The sequence below is a fragment of the Oryzias latipes genome, chromosome 14, assembly GCF_053564925.1.
Source record: "Oryzias latipes strain Hd-rR chromosome 14, Olatipes_Hd-rR_3.1".
Lineage (NCBI taxonomy): Eukaryota > Metazoa > Chordata > Actinopteri > Beloniformes > Adrianichthyidae > Oryzias > Oryzias latipes.
The window spans coordinates 1,548,049-1,572,636 of record NC_136250.1 but is presented as its reverse complement, the minus strand read 5'-3'; the positions used below and the strand labels follow the sequence as shown (position 1 = coordinate 1,572,636).

The 24,588-nt window shown below is 40.1% G+C and overlaps 1 protein-coding gene across 3 annotated transcripts; it reads left to right on the top strand.

The window, feature by feature from the left end:
• Positions 1 to 9,060: 9,060 nt before the first annotated feature.
• Positions 9,061 to 19,728, top strand: LOC101163377 (pannexin-3). 3 transcript variants are annotated; one of them, XM_023962728.2, is made up of 6 exons: positions 9,061 to 9,185; positions 9,919 to 10,111; positions 15,922 to 16,064; positions 16,418 to 16,632; positions 18,116 to 18,867; positions 19,270 to 19,728. In XM_023962728.2, exons 2-6 carry the CDS (start codon positions 9,925 to 9,927, stop codon positions 19,326 to 19,328), a joined length of 1,356 nt encoding a protein of 451 aa, XP_023818496.1. In that variant the 5' UTR covers positions 9,061 to 9,185; positions 9,919 to 9,924; the 3' UTR covers positions 19,329 to 19,728. The 3 variants fall into 3 exon arrangements, with proteins under 3 accessions (XP_023818496.1, XP_078787190.1, XP_023818497.1); XM_023962729.2 differs by having other exon boundaries at positions 9,130 to 9,185; positions 9,919 to 10,046; XM_078931064.1 differs by lacking the exon at positions 19,270 to 19,728 and having other exon boundaries at positions 18,116 to 19,110.
• Positions 19,729 to 24,588: the final 4,860 nt, after the last annotated feature.

Genomic DNA, 24,588 nt, shown 5'->3' with positions numbered 1-24,588 from the left:
CGCATTACTGTTCAGTGGTAATAAAACAGATTTATTCCAATTAATGAAATAGTCTGATATTTTACAGAATGTAAATTACTTAAAAACAGTAATATGTCGTCTGCATAGAGACTAATTTTATGATGGCTGTGTTTGGTTTTTATTCCTACAATGCTCTCATTCTGTCTTATTGCTGCAGCTAAAGGCTCAATGAATATAGCAAAAAGAGAAGGAGAGAGTGGGCAACCCTGTCTGGTTCCTCTTCCAAGAAAAAACCTGTTTGAAGTCTGTTTAGTTCTAACTGATGCATTGGGGTTGTGATATAATATTTTGGTCCAATTGACGAATGCTTCTTCAAACCCAAACTTATGGAGGGCAGCAATCAGGAATTTCCAGTTTACTCTGTCAAAAGCTTTTTCAGCGTCCAGCGATAGTATGGTCATTTCCTGGTCTATTATGTTAACTAGTCTTCGGAGATTGTCATCCGAGTGTCTGCCTTTGATAAATCCAGTTTGGTCGAAGTGAATTATGTGAGGAGTGACTTTTTCTATTCTCTGTGCTAGTGCTTTGCAGATAATTTTTACATCTGCATTGATTAAAGAAATAGGGCGATAGCTTGAAGTGCTAGTGGGATCTTTGTCTGGTTTTAGAAGAAGGATTATGTTGGCTGAGTTCATGTTAGGTGGTATTGATTGGCTTTCATTGATAAATATGACCGTTTCATAAAACGGTGCCAGTTGTTCCCAGAATTCTTTAACAAACTCAGCAGGAAAGCCGTCAGGTCCTGGTGCTTTGCTGTTAGGCATAAGTAACATCACAGCTTCATGAAGTTCAGACGAGAGCGGAGAGTCTAAATTTGTGATTTGATCTTCATTTAACCTGGGTAGGTTTACATTATTGAGAAATGAGTTGATGCTTTGTTCTGATGGATTGATCTGTGGTGTGTGTATAAGTTTTGATAAAAATCTTTAAACGCATTGTTAATTTTGACCGGGTTAATGGGTGACATTTCCTTTTTGGTCCATAATAAAAGTGATTGTTGACTTTTCTTTATTAATTTAAAGCTGATTAGCTAGAAATTTGCCAGATTTATTTGAGTTTTCAAATCTTTCCAGTTGAAGTCTTTGTATCTGAAATTGTGCTTGTTTATTGATGATGTCATTTAACTGCAGCTTAAATTTGTCAGGTCGCCCAGAATGTGTTCCTGTGCAGAAGCAGCATATCTCCAGGGTTTTGATTTTATTTTGTAATTCTAATAAATCAGCTTTCTCTTTGTGTTTTTTATGAGATGAGTAAGAAATGATTGTGAATAGATATATTAATGATTACAAATCGGCCTTCTGGGACACTAACTGTATGTTGTACTGTTGTAACTGGCAGAATACAACAGGAGGATTTTAAACGTAATTCTAGAATGAACTGGGAGCCAGTGAAGTGAAACTAACACAGGAGTGATGTGATCTCTTCTGCTAGTTCCAAGTAACAATCTAGCTGCTGCGTTCTGAACTAGCTGAAGACTTCTTAAGGAACTCTCAGGAAACGCTGCTAACAAAGAGTTACAATAATCCAGTCTAGACGTAACAAATGCATGGATGAGTTTTTCAACATCACTCTTAGAAAGTATATTTCTGAACTTAGCAATATTCCGCAGGTGAAAAAAGGCAGTTCTACACGCCTGAGATATGTGAGCCTTAAATGATAAATCCTGGTCAAATAAAACCCCTAGGTTTTATTCAGAGACTGCTCTGAGCAGGAGCGGCCCCATTATCTTTCTATGGGTTACTTGTTTAAGAGAACTTATTTCAGCCTTAAACCACAGTGCTACTCAGGAGTCCAAGAAACTGAAGGACTGTGTAAGGCCAGACCACAGGCTGAGAAGAATTATCTTGTTGCTTGCTTGACATCAGCAAGTCTCTCCTCTTGAAAACAAAACAGATTCACAACTCCAAACACTCCTGAGAGAGGCAACAGGTCAGCACATGCGGAAAGCAAACTTGGATAGCCAAAATTTTACTTTTTAGGAAGCTGTCACTACCATAAAACTATATCCTTCAGGCAAAGCCGCCAGACCTGTTGGCATCTGCTCCGAATTCTATCAGAGGTTTTTTTCTCAGAATGATTCTAAATAGGAGAATATTTTGCCAGAAACTCTTTATGAAGCAACCATTTCTCTTATCTAAACAGCGGCAGAGAAGAAACTGATCCTGCTAGTTTCAGAGTAATTCCACTCCAACATTTTTTTTTTTTTAATTTCTCTTTATTGAGTTTTTTACATATTTTACTAATAAACAACACCAACAGCTTACAAGAACAGTTTGTGGAAAGAAAAAAAAAGAAAAAAAAAAAAAAAATTAAATAAATAAATAAATAAAGTAAAAATAAAACAAATTTAACTGTCTCTAATCCACTAGATGTGTGTGGGAGTCTGCGTTTGCTTCCAATTTAAAAGTATCATTCGGCGTGCAAGTAAGCATGTGAACTGAATTAGCCTACGCTCAGATTTCTTTTTAAAAGTTTGGGGGTCGGTGATTCCCAGAATACCGATGAGGGGGTCCAACTTGACTGTCTGGTTTAAAAGTTTTGACAGTGTCAGAGAAACATCAGACCAAAAGTTTGACAGTTTAGAGCAACCCCAAAACATGTGTGACAAAGATGCTGGAGCCTGTCTACAGCGTATACACAGAGGGTCAACGTCAGGGAATATCTTACTCAGCCTGAGCCTGGTCCAGTGGAGCCTGTGTATTATCTTAAACTGAATCAAACCATGCCTGGCACAGATTGAGGTTGTGTGTGTGGAGCCTAAAGCTAGATCCCATTGCTCTTCTGAAATATTTATTCCGAGCTCTTCCTGCCAGGCCTCCCTCAAGTGCTGCAAAGTGCTGTGGCCATTGAGGTGGCTCAGTTTGTTGTACAAATGTGATATTCCGCCTCTTTCAAAAAGAATGAATCGGTAACAGATTCCTCTGGGAGTTGTGGGTAATTTGGAGAGTTGTGTCTAACAAAGTCTCTTACTTGCAAAAATTTAAAAAAGTGAGTGTTAGGCAAGTTATATTTGTCTTTCAACAGTTCAAATGATGGAAACAAACCATCAATATAGAGATCTTTGAAAACACGTAGTCCACGATCATACCAGTCAGCAAAATTATCATTTTTCATTGATGGAGAAAACAAATGGTTTTTAACAATAGGGCCTGATAATGGATTTGCCTGCAGGCCAAAATGACGCACAATTTGTTTCCATATTCTGACTGTGTGGGATACAACCAAATCCTTAATGTATTTTAGTGATATTGTAGTTATGTCTGCAAAAAAAAATGCCTTAGGGGAAGAAGGGGTGCAATGGTTCTGTTCTATCTCCATCCAGTTTGGAGATTTCTCTGTGATCCAAAATGAAATATTTTTAAGGTTACAAGCCCAGTAATAAAGCTGGAAATTTGGTTAGCCCATCCCTCCTGAGGATTTTGGTCTTTGTAGAAACCCCCGTCTAATCCTAGCGACTTTCTTATTCCAAATGAATTCCAGTATTGTCTTGTCTAATTTTTTGAAGAAAGATTTGCTTAGGTGGAGAGAGATAGATTGAAACAAAAACAAAAATTTGGGCAGCACTGTCATTTTAATCACCCCCACACGACCGGCAAGAGAGAGTGGAAGAAAAGACCATCTCTCAAGGTCAATGATGGTTTGTTCAACTAGTTTGGCGAAATTTTGGTTGTAAAGTTCTTTTACCGATGATGTAACTGTAACTCCCAAGTATTTAAATTGGTATGAAATCTTGAGGGGAAGTCCAGATATGTTGACACGGGTGTCATTAATTGGAAAAATTATACTTTTATTTATATTTATCTTATAGCCAGATACGGATCCAAAGAATTCTAGTTTTTTCATTATACTTGGAATAGAAATGCTAGGATTTGAGACGTATAACAGCAGATCGTCCGCATAAAGTGAAAGAGATTGCAAGTGGCTCAATTGCAATAGCAAAAAGTAAAGGGGATAATGGGCAGCCCTGTCTTGTGGACCTGGCAAGTGGAAAGTACTCTGAACTATAGCCATTTGTTTGAATAGAGGCGACTGGAAAGGCATATAATAATTTGACCCAGGAGATGAAACTGTCTCCAAAACCAAATTTTGCAAGGGTGAAGAAGAGGTAAGACCACTCCACCCTATCAAAGGCCTTCTCCGCATCCAATGAGATGAGTAATTCAGGTGTGGGCTTTTCACCTCTTGTAAAGATGATGTTAAAGAGACGACGAAGATTATGAGATAGCTGTCTATTTTTAATGAAACCATTTTGATCGGCATGGATAATTGTAGGTAGAACTGATTCCAATCTGTTACTTAAAATTTTTGCCAGAATTTTAGTATCAACATTTAAAAGGCTTATAGGTCTGTATGAGGACACAGATGTAGGATCCTTGTCTTTTTTATGGATCACAGATATTGTTGCCTGATAAAAAGTTTGGGGGAGCCTACCAAGGCAGAGAGATTCATTATATACTTGCAACAACACCGGGGCCAGCCTATCAATAAAAGATTTATAAAATTCAACAGTATAGCCATCAGGTCCTGGAGCTTTTGAGCTCTGAAGGTCTTTAATGGCCTGTTTTACTTCCTCCAATGTAACTGAGCTCTCTAACTCTGTTTTATTCTTTTGACTAATTAAAGGAATAGAAAGATCTTCAAAAAAATTGTTTACAAGGTTAGCATCTTCAACTTCAGATGAGTACAGATCTTTGTAAAACATTTTAAATTCTGTATTAATTGCTTGTTGGTCAGAGGCTTTAGTGCCCGATTTTGTTATTATTTCCTCAATTTGATTTCTTTCCGCCATTACTTTAATTTGATGAGCTAAAAGTCTACTTGGTTTTTCCCCATGTTCATAAAAATGTTGTTTTGTCTGTTTTATTAATTTCACTGCGTCATTTGTAGATAGTAGATTAAACTTAGTCTGCAATGCTGTATGTTCCGCTAGGGTTTGAGGATTTGGATTACAGGAGTATTGTTGATCTAGTTTCAAAATCTGCTGGGCAAGTGACTGCTTTTCTAATTTTTCTTTTTTACTCTTAAAAACACTGTGCGAGATAATTTGGCCGCGCATATAGGCTTTCATTGCTTCCCACAGACACTGTTTAGAGATGTCAGGGGAGTCGTTTGTTTCGAAATAAAATGCTAATTGAGAGTCAATGAATTCTTTGAAGGATTCATTCGTTAAAAAAGTGTTGTTCATTTTCCATGTTCCTGGGCTTGGAAATTTTGGGAACCCGAGTAGTAATGTTACTGGACCGTGGTCTGACAGTACGATAGCTTCATATTGTACTTTTTTAATTATCGGTTTTAATTTGGAATCTACCAGAAACATATCAATTCTTGAATATGAATTATGACGCTGAGAGAAAAATGAGTATTCACGTTTAGAGGGGTTGTGATCTCTCCATGGGTCCACCAGATTGGCCGAATTTAAGAAATGTCTAATCAATTTGGCAGATTTGGTAAGTGTTTGTTGGCTATTGGAAGACCTATCGAGCAAAGGATCTAAAACACAATTGAAATCTCCACCAAGAAGCAGGCTGTGAGTATGTATATTGGGAATAGATGAAATTATTTTCTGAAAAAATTGTTCATCATCGTGGTTGGGTGCATATATGTTTGCTAAAATAACTGGTGTGCCACAATGTTTTCCAGTAACAATAATAAATCTTCCCTGTGGGTCAGAGATCGAGTCATTACAGATGAATGGAATATTTTTCCTGATTAAAATAGCCACGTCCCTTGATTTTAAATTAAATTTTGAGTGAAATAAGTGGCCCACCCAGGGTTTGCGAAGGACAGTTTGACTACAAATTTTAAGGTGTGTTTCTTGCAAAAACATCACATCTGCTCCCATTGTGTTAACGTGACACAGTATCTTATTACGCTTTACTGTACCATTTAGACCTTTACAATTCCAGGACATGATTCTTATCAAAGAAGGGGCCGGCCCGTCATCAGCCAGCCCATTCAGGAACTGTGCAGCCTCTTTTGGCCGCTCGAATGCCCTGCTTCGGCCCCCATGCCAGACTTTGAGTGTAGAAGGATATAGCATTGCGTATTGCAGGCCTCTCTCCCGAAGCCTGCGCTTCACAGCGGAAAACTCCTCACGCTTCTTGGAGACCGCAGCAGAAAAATCATCAAATATCATGATAGGGGCGTCGCCAAATTTTAACGCCTGCTTCTTCCTTGCTGCTTGCATGATCCGAACTTTGTCTTGAAAGTTGTGAAGTTTCACCAGAAATACCCGAGGTCTTTTTCCGGGGGTCCTCCCCCCAGCCGGCACTCGGTGACACCGATCCACTTTCACCGCTCCTCCTTTGAAGCTCACGTCCACCAACTTCGGGAGAAAGTTTTCCACAAAAAGAACCGGGTTAGATCCCGCGCTCCCTTCGGGAAGCCCCACGACTCTGATGTTGCAACGTCGACTTCGGTTCTCCAAGTCATCAATTTTGGCGAGCGCCGTTTCGAGTTGAGATTTGAAACCTGCAAGCTGCGCATCATGGCCGCTGCAGATGTCCTCATGATCGGACACCCGCTGCTCCACTGAGCTCACCCGAGTACCCAAACCAGCAATCTCCGACGTGCAAGTCTGTAGTGCCCGCAGCACCGGTTCAATCCTTTTATCAAAAGCCTCCTCCACAGCTTTTAGCATAGCTTTGTGCACTTCAGTGGATATTCTCTCCACCAATTTGTCCACATCCAGAATCCCTGCTGGGGGGACAGCTGTAGCTTGCTCGTTAGCCGCCGTTAGCTCTTCTCCACTCATTGCGGTTTCATTGCCAGGCTTATTTCCAGTTTTGTCCGTCTTTGCAGCCAGGTCTGTGGTCTTATGTGGTCTAGGCATCTTCAGAGATACTTTGGGTCGTTTTTTGTCGTAGTTTTCTTCGTAAAATATACGAAACAGGATATTAAGCTGCGGGAGCCGTAGAAACACGTCCTACTCCGCCATTAACGCTCCACTCCAACATTTTGACCAGAAAGTAATTATTAAATTTTTGACGATTCCATTGAACAATCACCTAACCACTATTATTCAACCTGACCAAACAACGTTCATCCCAGGCAGACATTCTTGTCAGGAGCCTCCTTAATACCATCTTTGCTGAGCACAATGGTGTTGATGGAACAGTGATTCTGTCTCTTGACACACACAAAGCCTTCAACCAGACTGAAGGGTCTTTATATGTTTGAGTCCTTGCGCAGATTTGGGTTAGGTGAGTGGTTTATTTCCTAGGTACAGCTGATATATGCTAACCTTGTGTGTTCTGTTCTTACTGATGGTGACAGATAAGCTTTATTTCCAATACAACTCTCAGTACAGCAAGGTTGTCCTATATCCACTGCCATCTTTGATATTGCATTGGAACCAAGAATGAGATAAATGTGATTTTCTGGAATTTTTCTCATTTTCTCTCTAATAGTTGAGGTATAACTATGATGAAAATGACAGGCCTCTTTCTTTTTTTAAGTAGGAGAACTTGCACAGTTGGTGCCTGACTAAATACTTCATGGCCCACAGTATGCTGAGGATGTAATAATTTACCTGTGAAACACAGGAGAATAAATTCCAACTGCTTCTCCATTTAGTTAATTCAGTTACTTCCTTTGGCTGAATATCTGGATACATTATGAATTGGTTGTAGAGTGAATTTATGCCTCTCTCCACAACACACACTTTTTTTGGCTTTTTGAAAGCGTTCAATTGAAGTTGGTTGATAACTATTTTTTTATTTTGGTAATAACTAAAAATCCTTACTTAACGTTTTAAATTTAAATGTGCTGAATTTGCATTGAAACCTAAACAAATCTAATCGTTTAATCTTCACAGAAAATCTATATACTAACTATAATTTCTTATCATTTAGCCAACCCTAAACCCTGAACCTTGATCCAAGGTCCACTATTGCTCTATTAACACTAGGCATCAACTAATAAGACTGCCTATCATTAAATTTACCCTAAAGTTAAGCTGCGCAGCATTAATCTCTCAGTTTTGTCCTTTATGAGGCAGATGTAAGGCATCCGAGGGTACAATGTCTTGTACTTGGCTGCTCTTCACTGAAGAGCCTAAAAACGTGAAGGGGCATAAGGGTAATAGGGGAAGAAATATGCATCTACAGAATGGAATTTTAGGAAAATTAACTAAAACAGAAGACAGTTTCTGAAATGTGCAGAGGAGTATAGAAACAACATGTAAAATTTGACCTAGAATAAACGTCAACTATAATTAACCCTTATAAAGACATCATGTTAACCGAGATTTTAGACGTTACACTTTGGAAACGTCACCTGGCTTCGTGTTCTGCAACCGCAGGGCACCGACACTCGACGTAGAAGGCGACATAAAAAAGAACGTAACTTTACACAAAGGGAAATGCCCACACAGCCACAAACGTTGTGTGTTGTCTGAGCTTAATGATCTGATTGGTGTGAGCGATGCTCTATAGCTGCAAATTCTTCTGAGGAGCGAGTCAGGCTAGCAAGAAAATATATATACATAACGAAAATGAGGGAAAAGTAACTAAACAAATATGAATAGAGGGATATGAGCAAGGCTGGCAGGGGGGGTGATCTAAAGAATCTAAGATATGAGCACCAGTCCAATGAGATACAGTCAAAACCATTCTTTATTTTATTTAACCCTTACCCTTTTGGCATTCACAGCAGACAGCAAAGTCAGCATCTCATTGTACAGGGAAACCAGTTTCCTTATTGTGCATATGACAATAAACCCCTTTGAATCCTTGAATCCTTAACTGCATGCACCTATTCTTTCAAGTGACATGTTGTATGCTGACTTTTGAAACCCAGGTAAAACTTTCCTCAATGCACAGACGAACAGACAAGAGTGCTTCACGGAGTACGTGCAGCAAATTGTTACAGATGCACATATGAGTGGTCACACACTCACACACACACTCACACAAGGCTCACAACACAGTACTGGAGACTGGAGTTCGGCTATCTTTGCCATCTGGGTGTCGGTGTGCTCCCAGATGTCTACCCTGTAATTAGAGCCAGCCCAGGCCCCATCTACCTCAAATCCAACCTCTCATTTACCAAACCACTCCTTGAATACTTAAGGAGCTCTCTTACACTCGGCACACTCTGTAGGTCTTCAGAGCGACAGCTTGCTCCATCAAATTATTTCACCATAGAGGGCTGGAAGACTTAAGGTAAGCAGATTGGAGTTTTTATCAGTTGTTAAAGTCAACATTTCATCCTGTTAATATAATTTGATGGAGTCTTAGGGCCATAAGAAGAATATAAAAATTATAAATCTATGATAATAATGTTGTAAAATAAGGTAAAATTGGTTGTTAAGCCTCCATCTACATTACATGCCAGCGAAATCCATCAATGAAGCGATTTATGTTTTTATTTTTTTAATCATCTGAATCTATTTGCCATGATGCATTCGCATCTCTGCCAATATACTGCTGAAGGCATAAACGGTTCACTCGGCGAAAATCCACCCATTGTGGGTCCAGAATCTTCTTCTGAAGAGGCCCAGGGTCCTCTTTCCAATGTCCTTAAAGATGTAGTATTTCCTTTTATGTTAAACCGATGCTGAATGAAGGACAATGTGCTCTATGTCACCTTATTGGTTCTTTTCTTTGTTGATGTTTAAAATATATTTATCATGGAAAATATTGACTCTTTAGCTCATAATTCCATTCTTGTAAAATGACAACTTTTCCCCCATAATTTTATGACTTACTTGTTAAGACTCAAGAAAACTTCTCTGTTTATTGTATTTTTATGGTGGCCCTAATAATCCATCGTATGGAAAAAAAAAAAAAGAACTCATACTTTGATAAATACCGGTACTGATGGGAAAGATTATGAAGGCAAGCAATTACGTAAATAAAATGACATAAAAGGTTTGCCCTTTCTTTTGCTGTTCAGGTATTCATGATGTCCATTGCCAAAGCAGCAGCAAAGGCCATGCTATCTGATGCCCTGCTGCAGGATAACTCTGGGATTTTCAGGATCAGCCATCTGGAACTGGAGCTTCCCTTAGACAAGGTTATCAAGTATGTGTCTGTCGGGCTGCCGCTAATGCTGGTGTGCATGGCCTTTGTCCGCGAGATCTCTCTAGGTGAGCCTCTGTGTTTCTTTTAAGTAGTGTTTGAGGATTTTTTTCCGTGGCCGCCTCTCATAAATGTAGTTTTATTTGACCAACTCACCCTGGAGCAGTCAGATAATTTTCCAGTTCAGGTCCTCTAGCAGGGGCCAAAGAGCTTGAGGGCTCTCCAAAGGATTATGGCTGTTCCGAAGTCTACTGGACTGTGATCTTAGATGTTGTTCTTGGAATCTCTTGAAGGCTTTCCTCCCAGTTTGAGGGGTCACATGTCTGTGTGTTTATAAATAGAAAGCCCTCGACGGATTTCAGGGACAACATCCGAGATCACATGTATATTTATATGAATATTTACATGTGTAATTCTGGCAATCTGTTGCCAAGGAGGACTACTCCCTTGACTTTGAAGTATGGCTGGTTGTGACAGAGCTGAACTGCAATCAGCCCGATTCTCCTGATGGCAATTACTAGATAGCATGATTGAGAGCACAGCTTACTAACACTGGCAAACTGTAATTACAAGGCTAAGTTCTGCTCTGGCAGCTCTCTACTTTCTGAGTTAAATGAGAGGATGTGTTGATTAGCTGCAGGGAGGGGTTGCTACTGAAGTAGACATTTCATCTGCTGAGCAGTTGGTTTGACAACGGTACTTGATTGCAGTCTAAAGTCGAATTTATTTGCAGCTGCAGTCTCAGCTAAGAATTTTTGTACAGGATGTAAATGTGGGACTGACTTACCAATGTAAATTAGGAATTGGGAGAGGAAAACAGGAGCAGGGAAAGAAATCTCAGATCCGCTTTATGCTAAGTAGTTTTACAAAAAAGTCACAAGTTATTGTGTTTTATGTGGAAACACAATGAAAAAATTTCTTAAAATGTGGTCACACAGCTCTTAAATCACGTCATGTGGTTGAGTATTTCTATCTTACCTTGTCAGTAATTTGGACTACAGAGAGCTTGGAAGACCAAAAGAGGCACAACGGGCTATGGCTTAGAACAACAGCATTTACACTATCATGCTGAAAAATACTAACTACACATACCGAGTGATATTTATGCCACTTCACTGCAAAAAATTAGCAGATCTAATTAGCAGATTAAAACATGAAATATTTGCTTTCAAAAAATATTTTTGCGTTTGCAATACAAATGTTTTCACATGCGTTGTGTCTCATGTCACTCCCTATTTTTGATTTTACTTTCATCAGTCATGAATGTGGTGGCATAAATATCACTTTTTAAACGAAAAACAATAACGCCCTTTTAAAGAAAGAAAAACTAATGTGTTATGTGTGCAATCTTTATAGTACAATTTTTAGACATTTATTTGTTGCCTTGCAGTTTTATTATTGTTTTCTTGCTTAACCCTTGTGCTATCCTATGGGGTCAAGATCACCATTGACGTGTTCTCCCTACCATGACAAAGGTGGATAAAGGTGGAAAGATTTCATGTAATCCATGGACACCAGTGAAGATCACAAATCATTGAAGAAAAAAGGTTCAGAGCACTGTCTAGTGCAGGGGTCGGGAACCTATGGCTCGCGAGCCATATATGGCTCCTTTGATGGTCACATGTGGCTCGCAGACAAATCTTTAATTATACTTCTTTTTTCATTAGTCCTTCTCGGGTGCGATGCGATGCCAGAGGCGCGTAGTAGTAGCGGTGCTTGGAGAGAAAACTATCAGTTTACTGTTATCTATTATTTCACAGAGTTTGTACCAACTGGAAACCTGTGAATTGCCGTGCCTAAAACTGCGCGCTCCCGTCTCTGAGAACGAGCGCGCAGATGCGGGGACGGGATGTGTGAGGAAGAAAGCAGAGAGTGGGGTGGGGGGGTTGTGGGCACGGCCAGCAGGTGAATCGCGCAGGGATTGTAAAAACGTAAAACCCGCTGCCCGTCACTCACTGCAGCGTGTGAGTGTGTGTTTGGCTCCACGTCTGTCTCACATCTGCAGAACATTCAGACCTACGATCACGTTTAAAGTCTCAACGCCTGCATGAAGCAGAAACTCACCACGTATCAACCAGACTAGACCATCAGCAAAACCACCACGAGAAATATTTATCAGCAACAGCATAACAATGTTATTAAATAGAATCCACATGTTTATTGTCATTTAAAAATGTTGAAATTTCATCAAATGCCCACATTTATTTGTATAATTAGTTTTAAACATATTGTCGCGGACAGAGTTTAACTGGGTGGCTGTTGGGCCGCGTTATAAATTCTGGAGTTCACTAAACGCATCAAGCAGAGATCTGATTGGCTCTCAGTTCTGTCACTCAGCCTGTTGTTCGGTAGTTTGGACCAATGGGGTTCAGCTATGGGCCAAATAAGGGAAATGGGAGGGCTGGAGCGGGAGCAGGGGAATATAAAGTTGGGAGAAGCGCTTTTATCTCGCTGGAGAGATTCAGGAGCTGCTGAATTAATTGTACGGCGTTTGTTGTGGTCTGCAGTAACCAGAATAAAGAACCTTAAAAGAGGTTAAGTCTCAGTGCCTCAGTGTGGGAAAGGGACACTACATTATTGTATGGCTCTTTCAAAATTACATTTAAAAATATGTGGCGTTTATGGCTCTCTTGGCCAAAAAGGTTCCCGACCCCTGGTCTAGTGGGTCTAGATGACCCACCTCCCAACGTTAAAGTGCCTAGGATAGTACAAGGGTTAAAAAGTTTTGCTCAAAGAGCAGTAAAGTTCTGCACCACAACATCAAACCCTAATTGCAGGGCTTGTATGAGCGCCGCACAAGGCTGCCCTTCTACTCAGAGGCGGTCCTGGCTAGTTTGGCCCCCTGGGCAAAACAACTCCCCCCTCTCCTTTCAAGCCTCACCCCCAAGAGCTGAAGCCTGTTTTCAAACAAACACGAAAGCAAAATATAATCTCAATGATACTTATTAAGTATCAAATAGGTAAAATTTACTTATTTAGATGAATTCGCAATTAATGTATAGTATGTAAGTTACTTCACATCTAATATGCATCATTTTGGGTTTTCTTTATAAAGAAGGCTGGCTTCTGGTGAAATTGGCAAAATTTTCCGTTATTTATTTTATTTTATTTTTTTTTTTTTTATGAGGTCACTGCAACACATAATTAACTCCAATAATTTATGTCGGCTTCATGAATGGACAACAATGGAAACTTAAGAACGTTTTCTTTTACATTGCTCAAGTACCAATAAAACTGAATAAAGAACAAATAAAATAGAGTCTGTTGCATCTGAACAGCAGAAGAGCATGAATGAAATCTACCAATAAGCTCATTAACAAGACTAGCCTAATTAGGTGCAAGCCTTTATTAGCTATTTAGCAAATTATCCTCAAGATTTTAGTCTTTTTCAGTTTCTTTTACATAGTCCAGTAAACCTAATAAAATGTGTTACTTTTATGAATTTGCTAAAAAGAGTATTTGGGCTGTAGTTGGAAAGATGAACTTTTTTACATTGATCTGACTTAATTATTTGGTTTAGTGAAAATAAATCCTTGTTTTGAGTTCGATCAACTTAAAAATAACACATAGTTGTCTGACATAGCTATTTTACTTTCATTCAACTTAACCCTTGTGCTATCTTAGATGACCCCCCCCTTCCATTGACATGTTCTCCCTACCATGACAAAGGTGGATAAAGGTGGAAAGATTTCATGTAATCCATGGACACCAGTGAAGATCACAAATCATTGAAGAAGAAAGGTTCAGAGCACTGTCTAGTGGGTCTAGATGACCCAACTCCCAATGGTAAAGTGCCTAGGATAGCACAAGGGTTACTTCAATTAAGTTGGTGTAACTTCATTATGAAGCTGTCAATGCGTCATTACGTAAGGACGCATTGGGATATCTTCCCCTTTGGCTGTCTGGGCAGATTGGTGTTTAAATGCGGATTTCTGTCCATGTGTTTTGTTGTGTAGCTGTTTTACTTTGTTTTAACTACGGTAGTTATTTAACCTTTTGTGTTTATTTCTTTTTGCACCATGGGTTAGAGAGGGAGGGGATGATGACCAACCCCCTTGTGCTGAAAGACGGATTTTCTAATATTGAAGGCAGAGTTCACAATAGCTGAACTCCTGCCCTGTAGTGCAAGACATAGCTGGGTCATTCTTGTCTTTAATATTGAAAGAACAAGGCCAGATGAACTAAACTCCAGCATATATGAGTTCAATATAAGCGTTGAGAGAAAAAACACACATATACATATAATATAAATATATATATATTCAATTACTTGTTGTTACTAATTGAAGTGATTTATTTAAGTTGGATCAACATTTTTCTTTTTAGAGAGCATTTCAAAGCAGCAGTTTGTGTGTTGTGCCGTCTGGAATCATAGGCAGTAAGTGCAAAAGCCTCCTCCACCCCCTACCTTTCTTACCTTCTAAGAGTCAGACTTCCTGTTACCGGTTCACCTCCTCTGCAGTTGTGAGTTGGCTTCTTTCTGCATCTTTTACACAGAGAGCGCACATCATATGGTCTTTAGAACAAGACCTTGACATGACAGTTTTGGAATCTTGGTGCATATTTCAACTACAGCACATGAAACTGGATGGTTTTAGTCAAGAAAACCAGCAACCACAACAAAAAGTGTCAACGCGTTTTTTTGTTTTTTTTTTGGCACTTGTAATTGCATCCTGGGCGATTGCACACGTTACTCATGAATTAAACCGCCATGGTTTTACTGCATGGATCATGAGTCTGAGTTTAACTGTGATGGCAGAGGAAGTGAACTGTATTACAAATGTACATGTGCAGCAATGAGGTTACTGTAGCATCAATTATATGAGCAGTAGAACAGAGCTCTAAGAGCTTTTGGGACTATTCTGACAGAAGAGTGTGGTTTGTTTAAAGAGTTCCTTGTGTAATAATATTGCCTTTCTATGTTGTTAGAACCTTAAACTACTAAACCCAACATACATTAGTAGCATCAATATAGAGCAACAATATAATAGAATAATCTTAGGATTCTACAGAGAAAAACTGCATCACCAAAATTTGCGTCTAAAGTTAATGCACAAATAATAGAGGCCTACTCCAACATAAACACAGGAACTTCTTTTTACAACCAACATTGAAGAAATCTCCTGTTAAACACACATTTTCCTCTTAAGTCCATGTTTTTGAGGATCCTTAAAATAAGCTTGGCTCAGAAGGACCAAAAATATAGAAACTTTCCTGTTTCAGCCTACATAACTAAGTCTTTTTTTTCACCTTCCAGTCTAAAACGTCTCTCATTATAACCCCAGCTGCCACATTGATGCGATGAAAAACAAAGTTGATTTCAGTCTTAAAATGCAGGCTAATTACAGACATTTATGCATGGCTCAGATGACTGGCCATATAGCTGGTGGGTTTAGTAGTGAACTCCCACCTTGAGAGTAAATTAGTGGCTGCACATTTCTATTCACAGATAGCTGGAAACTGTGCAGGGTGCTGGGTGAAACTGTGTCACACCCACGACTCTAAAGTAGGTGGAGAGAAACAAGGGTGTGCCTCATCCCAGGCCTTCTTTAAAAGGGTGGAGTACCCTCTATAAGTGGTACGGACCGCTGGGATGTGGCCCGGTTGGACCATCTGTGGTAAAAGCGTGGTGAACTAAAAATACAATACGTGTAAGGGAGGAAAAAATACACACAGCCATCTTATTTCTTTAAGACAAGTTTCCATTTTATTCCCATGTGAAAACGTGTGTCAGGGAAAAAACGTTCTGAGGGAACAGACCGCCAGAATGTGAATGTATGTATTGGCACAAAACATGTAGTGCTTAACACAAACTCTTACAGCAAACTCCTTACATTGTCAGAAATTGTTAAAGCTCACATCATTTTTTTTCTCACAGGGCCCCAGATCAGCTGTTTTACTCCAAGTAATTTTACTGCAAAGCAGGCCAGCTATGTGGACACGTACTGCTGGGACTCTCTCATGCATCACGAGTTTGATTCTGATGGGAACTTTGAAGAGCAATCTCTTTGGGTACACAAAGTAAGTGTAAACTTTCTTGTTGACTTTTTTAACATTTTTTTTTTTTTTTACAAACCTAACCAAACAACTGTTGTTGCATTTTTCCTGTTTCTTCACACATATACAGCACTCAAAAATAACTATTTGCATTCTAAATGTTGACGTTAAGCCTAGTTTGGCAAAGAGTGGGGATAAATTTCATTCTTAATTCTTCTGTATTTCAAGTTATGGTTTTTAATTAAAGATTAGATTAGATTAGATTAGATTAGATTAGATTAGATTAGATTAGATTAGACTAATTTCAGATTCCATTTCTTGTCAGCCTATCTATATGGATAACTCTTCTGTAAATGTTTGTCTTACTGTTCTTTTAGATGTTTCCCTATTCTCTGATGGCCATGGCCATCTTGATGTATCTGCCAGCGCTAATTTGGCGCCAACTTGTCATGCCCACTCTTGGGTCAGACCTTCTTTTCATAATTGATGAACTTGACAAATCGTACAACCGTTCCATCCGGCTGGCCCAAAGCATTCTGGACATGCGCCAAAACACCAAAAACCCACTAACATTTCAAGCTGAGCTTCAGAGGTAAGTGTCAGACAAATTTCAGCTTACACACTTTCCAAAGTGATGTTGGTTAGTTACAGGCTGAGAAACCTGGTTTGCAGGTGTCACTGTCACATTTATAATAATCGCCAATTGAAAGAAAAATACCTAGAGCTGATTAGAAAAAATATCTTGTTTAACTGACTTGTTCAGCAATTCTGTACGATGGAGTTTTAGGGCCACGGTGAGGAAAAAAAATTCTGACCAACATGACGAGATTAAAGTCGTCATGTCGACTTTAATCTCGTCATGACGAGAAAAAACTCGACACAAAGTTTCGAGAAAAAACTCGTCGTGTCGAGATAAAAGTCGAAATAAAGTTTCGAGATTAAAGTCGCAATGTTGCGCGAGAGCAGTGAAGCTGAGTCTTTCAGGAGTATTCAGTGTTATGGCTAATGTTAGTGAGCTAGTGGCTTCGTATTTAAGAGTTTACGACAGTTTTATGGCCACCAAAAGAAAGTAATTTTATTAGGAGATAAAAACTCGTACTTTTGTGAATCTTTATTTCCGGATTATAGGTTTAAAACAAAGAGATTCTGAGCCTTCTGGTGACTCAAATCAGATTATTTTCAGTGTAGCCGTCTTTCCGGGGTTCAGTGCTAGTAAAGCGGACTTTCATTTGTAAAATAAGGAGCTCAGAGACACGTTTTGGTGTAGTGGACAACTGCAGCCTTTATTCTCCTTTTCATTCACACAACCTGAAGTTCATCTGTCACATTACGTCATGAACCTGTCATCCTAACACCAATGCGGAAGTAAACAGTGTTACATACGCCCCCTCCTGCAGATGAAGCGACCCGTTTGATCATTAAAAAACAAAGATGAATGAAAATAGTCTGTTATATTAGCATTACAACGTTGAAAAAGGCAAAAAGTGCTGCTCCTCCTCAGACGGAAGCATCACACAAACATAGAGATCTGGTCTTTGGTGGAGGAAGAAAGGATTCAAGCAAACAGCTGCAGGGACACCCGATGGCTTCATTGGGCTGCAGAGATCCTGCAAACCAACCATCAATAAATAAAACTTTAATAACTTGTAAATCAAACAAATGAGCTTCCAGACATTTGGAACGTTATCAATAAACATTCAGCTCACCTGTTCAACTGAGTTTAGTCGGTCTGATCTGCTGCACGGCGTTCACCTGCTGCTCTGCATGATGCTCACTCCCACAATAATCTCGTAAATTTACGAGTTTTTTTGCGACTTTAATCTTGAAACTTTATTTCGACTTTTATCTCGACAAGACGAGTTTTTTCTCGAAACTTTGTGTCGAGTTTTTTCTCGTCATGACGAGATTAAAGTCGACATGACGACTTTAATCTCGCCACGTTGGCCAGAATTTTTTTCCTTACCGTGGCCCTAAAACTCCGTCGTAATTCTGAGTAGAAACACTTCACTGTGATTGTATGCTGCTTTAAGACCAAAAACTAATGGCTTACTTTTTTTTTTTTTGTCCGATTGCAGAGCCAAGAGGAAGAGATACTTTGAGTATCCACTTCTTGAGAGATACTTGCAGTGCAAACAAAACTCTTACTTCCTTGTGAGCATGCTTTTCCTGCGAGGATTTCTCCTCTTGACCTTCATGACCTCTGCCTGCCTCTATCTAACTTACTTTCACCTTTCGGCCTTCCTAAAGGATGACTTCAACTGTTTTATCCGCACAAGTATTCTCCAAGATCAGAACAGGGTTCCAGAGTTAATTCAGTGCAAGATAATTGGACACTTGGTCTTTCAAGTGATAAGTGTGGCTAATGGTGCAATCTATGTCTTACTAGCACCAATAGTTCTTTTTAGCCTCCTTCGACTCTTTGTGTGGGACAACACCTTTATCTCTGTCTACGAGGTCCTTCCTGCTTTGGATCTCCTCAAGAGTAGAAAGTTAGGCTGCCCTCTGAATGACCTTAATGTTCTCCTGCTTTTTTTGCGTGCGAATGTAGCTCATTTAAAGTCCTATGGACAAGTCAGAGCTTTGTGTTCCCTTGCACCACCACAATTAAGCAACACAACAGCAGGACAAGGCTTACATGTCATATTCACACAAGAAGAAATCGAGGAACGTGAGGAGGCAGCAATGGAGCTTGCAGAGGAAATCGATGAGGCTAAGGAAGAAGGGAAGCTCAACCTAGTGGATATCATGACTATTCTGGGAGCAGCACAAGGACGAGTGGTGAACTGCAGGGAGACAAGGCCTCTAGTGGAGGAAAATATGAGCCTGGGTACCTCAACCTTCATATATACACTCAAACGCATTTTTTTAATGGCTATACTTGTATTTATTGTTTGGGACGCACAAAAACGTATTAAGTGATACCAAGCCTGGAGTCTGTTTCTTGTGCTTTTACGTATTGGGTGGCATTGGCAGTACCCCCAATACAGAGCAAGTATAACAAACAAATATAAAGTAAAACTTTGAAAATGTTTACAACTGTAGGCATTGCAACCATCATTATAATCATCAGGTTTTATGACAACAGTGTTCCTTTACTCTATAATTTTACAGTGGGGCAAAATGACAGACCTTTGATTCTAAAAAGGTCTTCAAAATCCTGGCGGATTTTAAAAAAAGACAGATCAGTGGCACTTAACATGCCCTAACTGCCATTTCCATCTTTTCACAGAACCAAACCACCAGGGGTACCATGAGTTGAAGGAGACCACACCATTTGGTCATTTTTAACCTTCAATGGACTGACTCAATCTTAGGGCAATGGGGAATGGTGGGGTCACACACCAATTGGTTCTTGACACTCTAAAAACACAAACAAAAGCTTAAAACTGCTGATCTGTGTGTCTGTGGATTTGCCAGTTTTGAGCTACTGGCCATTTGTTAATATTGTGATTTTAACTTTCTTCTGTGTATCTGTACATCACTATATATAGAAAAGAGCCAAACAGCAAAAAAGTGTGCCAATGAAACTGTCTGGTGTTATCAGGCTCCAAGCACACCACTGATAATGACAGCAGTTTCACAAGTAATATTTTAAACTTACAAAATGTCTGAATGCTACAAATGTCATTATTATTTACATTTTGGGATTTATGTTGATGACAATGAATATTAAAAATGATTAACTTGATTTTGATTGCATCTTCTTTGTTTCAGTTTTCCTACCAATCCTGTTTTTGTTGTTTATTTCAAATAACAGACATACACGTACAGTACTTTTTGCTGCAGTTGTGGTTTTGCCAGCACTGCCCCCAGGCTAACACACACAAACTGTTTCTCCACAGACCTAGCGGTGCTCAGCAAAACACTTTCATATACACATAGGGTTCTAAAATTAGATAGAAGACCTGGACCAGGAGCAGATGTGTGGAGTGAGAAAGAAATAAGATGGAATCTGCATGAAAACTTTTGGATTGAAAATGATATTTTAAAACAGAGCATTGAAGAGTTTTTAGGTTTAAACTTTTGTTCTCAAATTAGAGCCAATTGCACCAACGACTTGATGTACCTCATGTAAAACTTAGAGAAATGCTGCGTTCATGTGGTGTTTGAACGATAGGAAGAATGAAAAACAACAAATCTTCCAACATCACATATGGATGCTAGAGCAAGTCAAACTTTTTCTTGTGAGGCCACAATAACTCTTTTTTTTAAACTTCTATTATCTGTCTTTTGTTGTAAAACCCTATAATAAAATTTTACTAATTCATGATCCTTTTAATAAAAATAAATAACACTATTTATTAAATAAAAAAATGACCAAATAACTGTGATTTTCAAAGACAAAAAGTCAGGAAAAAATATACATGAAAAAAAAAACAATAAATAGTGGATCCTCTGCCCTCATTTCCCCGCTGAGACTTTGAGGCTGCAGCTCCTCAAACGTCTCACAGTTTGTGCTAAAACTGAGCAGCTGTGACCTGCACGTCTGTTTCTCATCCAGTAATTAGGAAAAAGCACATTTCAATGTCTTCTACTGCAGCTATGCATGTATCTGCGTTACCTTTTCACCAGAACAGAGTTCCCTCGTTTATTGAAGGAATTACATTCTAAAAATAACCGTGATCAGTGAAATCCACGGAGTCTGATTACAGATGTTTATGGCAGTAAAACTCCTCCCTGCCACTTTCTACACTTTTCTCACACAGACATGAACATTTTCACACTTTTCTCTTGTTTAAATTCTCAAGCTTTCATAGAAATTAGGTCCAGGATCTTAGAATGAAAACAAAGATCTGATCGATCACAGATTTCTGATCTGAAGAGCTCCGTGTTTCTGTACAGGAGACACGGATCAGAGGAGAGTGATTGACAGAGTCTACAGCCAATCAGGACACAGAACAGGATGCGCTGTTTAAAAAAAGCAGCATAATCGCTCTAAAACAGTGTTTTTCAACCAGTGTGCCGCGGCACACTAGTGTGCTGTGGGAGATGGTCAAGTAGGCCGTGGAGAAATTGCCCTCATTCACTGATCTTAAAACATTTTCCATCTCCAGGATTTCAGCTCTGTGTTCATCCAAACAGGCCCTGATAAAACACTGAGTAGTTAGGAATATAAAAGATCTTAAAATTACTTTTTCTTTGTGTTTATTTAATTCTATTAAAGACATTTTGATAAGAATCACGGTACCGCGATTTAGCTGCAGCTATAACTGTGAAAGGAAAAGTCCCGCCCCTTTAACTGTCTCCGCCAATCATTCTTGAAGGCTTAATCACATGTCATCAGTCTGACCAATCAGAAGTGGTTGAAGTCTTCACTTCCTTGTTCTTAATTCTGCTGATAAAGTCGCTCAGTTCTTAAAAAAACTGCTTTAGCTGGTTGTTCATCTCTTAGAAAAAAACAGCCGCAACTTCCTGCTTTTTCTGCCACAATTATCACAAAAATCCACGTGAAATGGCGGGGGGGGGGGGGGGGGGGGGGGATCAATACAGACCATGAATTTCTGCTTTTTTCTTTTGGATGCTGGTGTGCCGCGGGATTTTTGTCAGGGTTAAAGTGTGCCGTGGCTCAAAAAAGGTAGAAAAACACTGCTCTAAAAGAATGAGCTAAACCGGGAAAGATGAACTGCAGCGTAGAAAGGAAAGACTGTCTTCTGTTCTGTTTGACAGAGATTTTAGAGGGTTCCAGGTTGGAGCTCAGACTGCAGAAGGTGGAAGAAAATGTCACGTTCTCTGCAGGTCTTGATCGTGTGGCCAGATGAAAATAAAAAACATGAGTCCTTGATATTGTTCAGTGGGCTGGACCAAACATGGAGGTGGGCCGGATCCAGCCCGCGGGCCGTAGTTTGCCCACCCCTGGTATATATTTGAATTGTGTTCTGTCTCCAATAAATGCCAGGACTAACAGGTGTTCATAACTTTAGACCAGTGTTTTTCAACCGGTGTACTGTGTCGCGGGAGCTGAAAATAAATAATATTTGATGATCTAAATACATTTGCCATCGCTGTGGTATATTGTAATAGACAGCGGTAATTACCACCGCCACCAGTAGATGCTGCTGTTGACCTTATGACATCAGGATTATAGAGTAAAAGCTGATGTGGATGCTCTCTTACCAAAAGCTGTGTCCCTGTCATCTGTCCTAATTAAGAGACCCTTTGACAACAGCCCACACTATGGTAACTCGGTGCAACATCATATAAAACCACAAGATAGTGTCAGAAGTCCAAGCTGTCATGTGGAGGGAAACCACAGCCGAGCAACGCAAGGAAACTATCTAAAATTAGCATACACTGTTGCTGACAATATGGAGCAGCTCAAAAAGCCATCACCACTGCAGCTCACTAGCAATCTGTCAGAGACTCGGTGCAGGTTGTAACCAAGATTCCAGTTGTACATGACCGCAAAAAGGTGCGTTGGAGAAAGATGAAAAGATTAAAATAGCCATTCTTCTTCCCACTATCGGCAATGAAACGCTAGCAGTGTACAACACACTTGCTATTACCCCCGGATACGTATCTTATCGTGGGGCACGTATCTACAATATCAGCATTCAGAAAGGCATAGTCATGGTAGGAGACAAGATTGTGATACCACGAAACTTCAGACAAACTATCCTGGAAAAACTGCACTTGGCTCACCAAGGTATACAACGCACAAAAGCCAAAGCATACAAAGGGCTGTACTGGCCAGGCATGTCCAGTGATATAGAGACTATGATTCAGATATGTGAACAGTGCCAGCAAATGCAACCAAAGAATCCAGCGGAGCCATTTGTTCCACATATGATTCCAGAGCAGCCGTGTATGAAAACTGGAGCGGACATTTTTGAGCTGAATGGTCACCCATATCTGTTGTTACTTGATTACCTAACCAAATACCCAGAAGTTCTTAACTTGCCAGACAAAACGGCTTACTCTGTCATTCAAAAGATGAAGTTAGTGCTTGCAAGACATTGGATTCCCAAAGAGAGAGTGAGCGGCCATGGTCCATTTGCTATGAGATGAAATCGTTCGCAGATCCTTGGGAGATTAAGGTCACTTAGGCTACGTTCACACTGCAGGGCTTAATGCTCAATTTGGATTTTTTGAAAAAATCCGAATTTTTTGCAAGACCGTTCACATTTCCAAGTAAATCCGAACTTTTGTGGTCTCTAGTGTGACCGTGAGACGACCCAGAACTGACCCGCATGCGCAGAAGAGTCCTCAACGGTGAACTACGTCACTCGTTGTTTGCGGAGCCAACGTGAACAATGCATGTCAACAACAGTGTTGTCAACAGTGGAGCTCTTTTTGCAAATTTTCTGTAGTAGAATGAGGATCTGTTTGGGCCGCGCGCGCCGTACAGACAGGAGAAGAGATCGTGCAGCGGTGGAGAATTGGGGGGGGGGGGGGGGGGGGCATTCATGTTGTGTGTTACGGAGGAAGGAGAACTGTATAGAAGAAGGTTTCCCCCAGAATAAGTGCTATTGATTCTTTATTAACCCGCTCTGGAGAATCCTGGAGAATCTAAGGGTCAGAACAGGGAGGAGGAGGAGGATCAGCCTTGGGTCCCCCGCGCTTCTGATCACGGTCGGAAAGGGGAGAAAGAAAAGAAAGTCATCCATCCTAGCTGGAAATTTTTTCAAAAACAGCCCGGTTGCGATAAGAGCCCTGGAGTTTGGCCTGAATAGAGCTGTCACCCCAAATATGAATCCAATCGGTGACCTCACTTCCCTTCCACTGACTGGTCTCAGCAGCATCGCCGCCATGATTGTTGTTTATGTTCTCGTTCCTTCCTACTTCAACGCAAAATGATGAAGTTTGTTGCGTATCGATAACGTATGGTTCGGAATCAAGCCGCCTGGCCGGTTAGACGGCGGTCGCAATTGAAAAGATCGGATACGTTTTGGAATCAGGACGGCATACCCAAATGGCCTCAGTTCAGACTGTCATGAAAAGATCGGAATTGGGTCGCATAGGGGCAAAAAAATCGGAATTGGGTCTTTCAGCCTGCAGTGTGAACGTAGCCTTATTCCAGTCCCGGTTTTCCCTCTTCAAACAGAATGGCAGAGCGATACTTTAAGACTGTTAAGCATGCATTAAAAAAAGCACTCCAGACCGACACTAATGCACATCTAGTGCTGTTGTCACTGAGAAACACTCCAGCTACTGGATTAAACTTGTCACCCGTACAAATGTTGATGGAAAGAGTGATACTCGGGTGATATTCTCAGGAGTCTGGAGTCAGGAGTCTACACTCAAGTCTGTTAAAGGACACAACCTTGAATTTGGACCCGGACGGACTGTTCTCTCAAAACCCAGAGCCAGTTGATCCACTAGCACAGGGGTCGGCAACCCATGGCTCCGGAGCCACATGTGGCTCTTTCATCCTTTTGTTGTGGCTCCTCGTGACTTTGGAAAATAATGAGTATTTTATAATAATTAAATTTTATTTTAGTTTGTTCATCTGCTGGCTCCGTACGAAGCGTGTACCACGTCAAAACCAGCTTCCTAAATGAGCTTGTATTTATCGGGCGAGAACTGCAGAGCTGATAGCAGGAGGACACAC

Coding starts and splice junctions, on each gene's coding strand:
- LOC101163377 (XM_078931064.1), top strand. CDS start 9,925: ATGATGTCCATTGCCAAAGCAGCAGCAAAGGCCATGCTATCTGATGCC. Junction 10,112..15,921: donor TGTCCGCGAGATCTCTCTAG/GTGAGCCTCTGT, acceptor TTTTTCTCACAG/GGCCCCAGATCAGCTGTTTT. Junction 16,633..18,115: donor TTTCAAGCTGAGCTTCAGAG/GTAAGTGTCAGA, acceptor GTCCGATTGCAG/AGCCAAGAGGAAGAGATACT.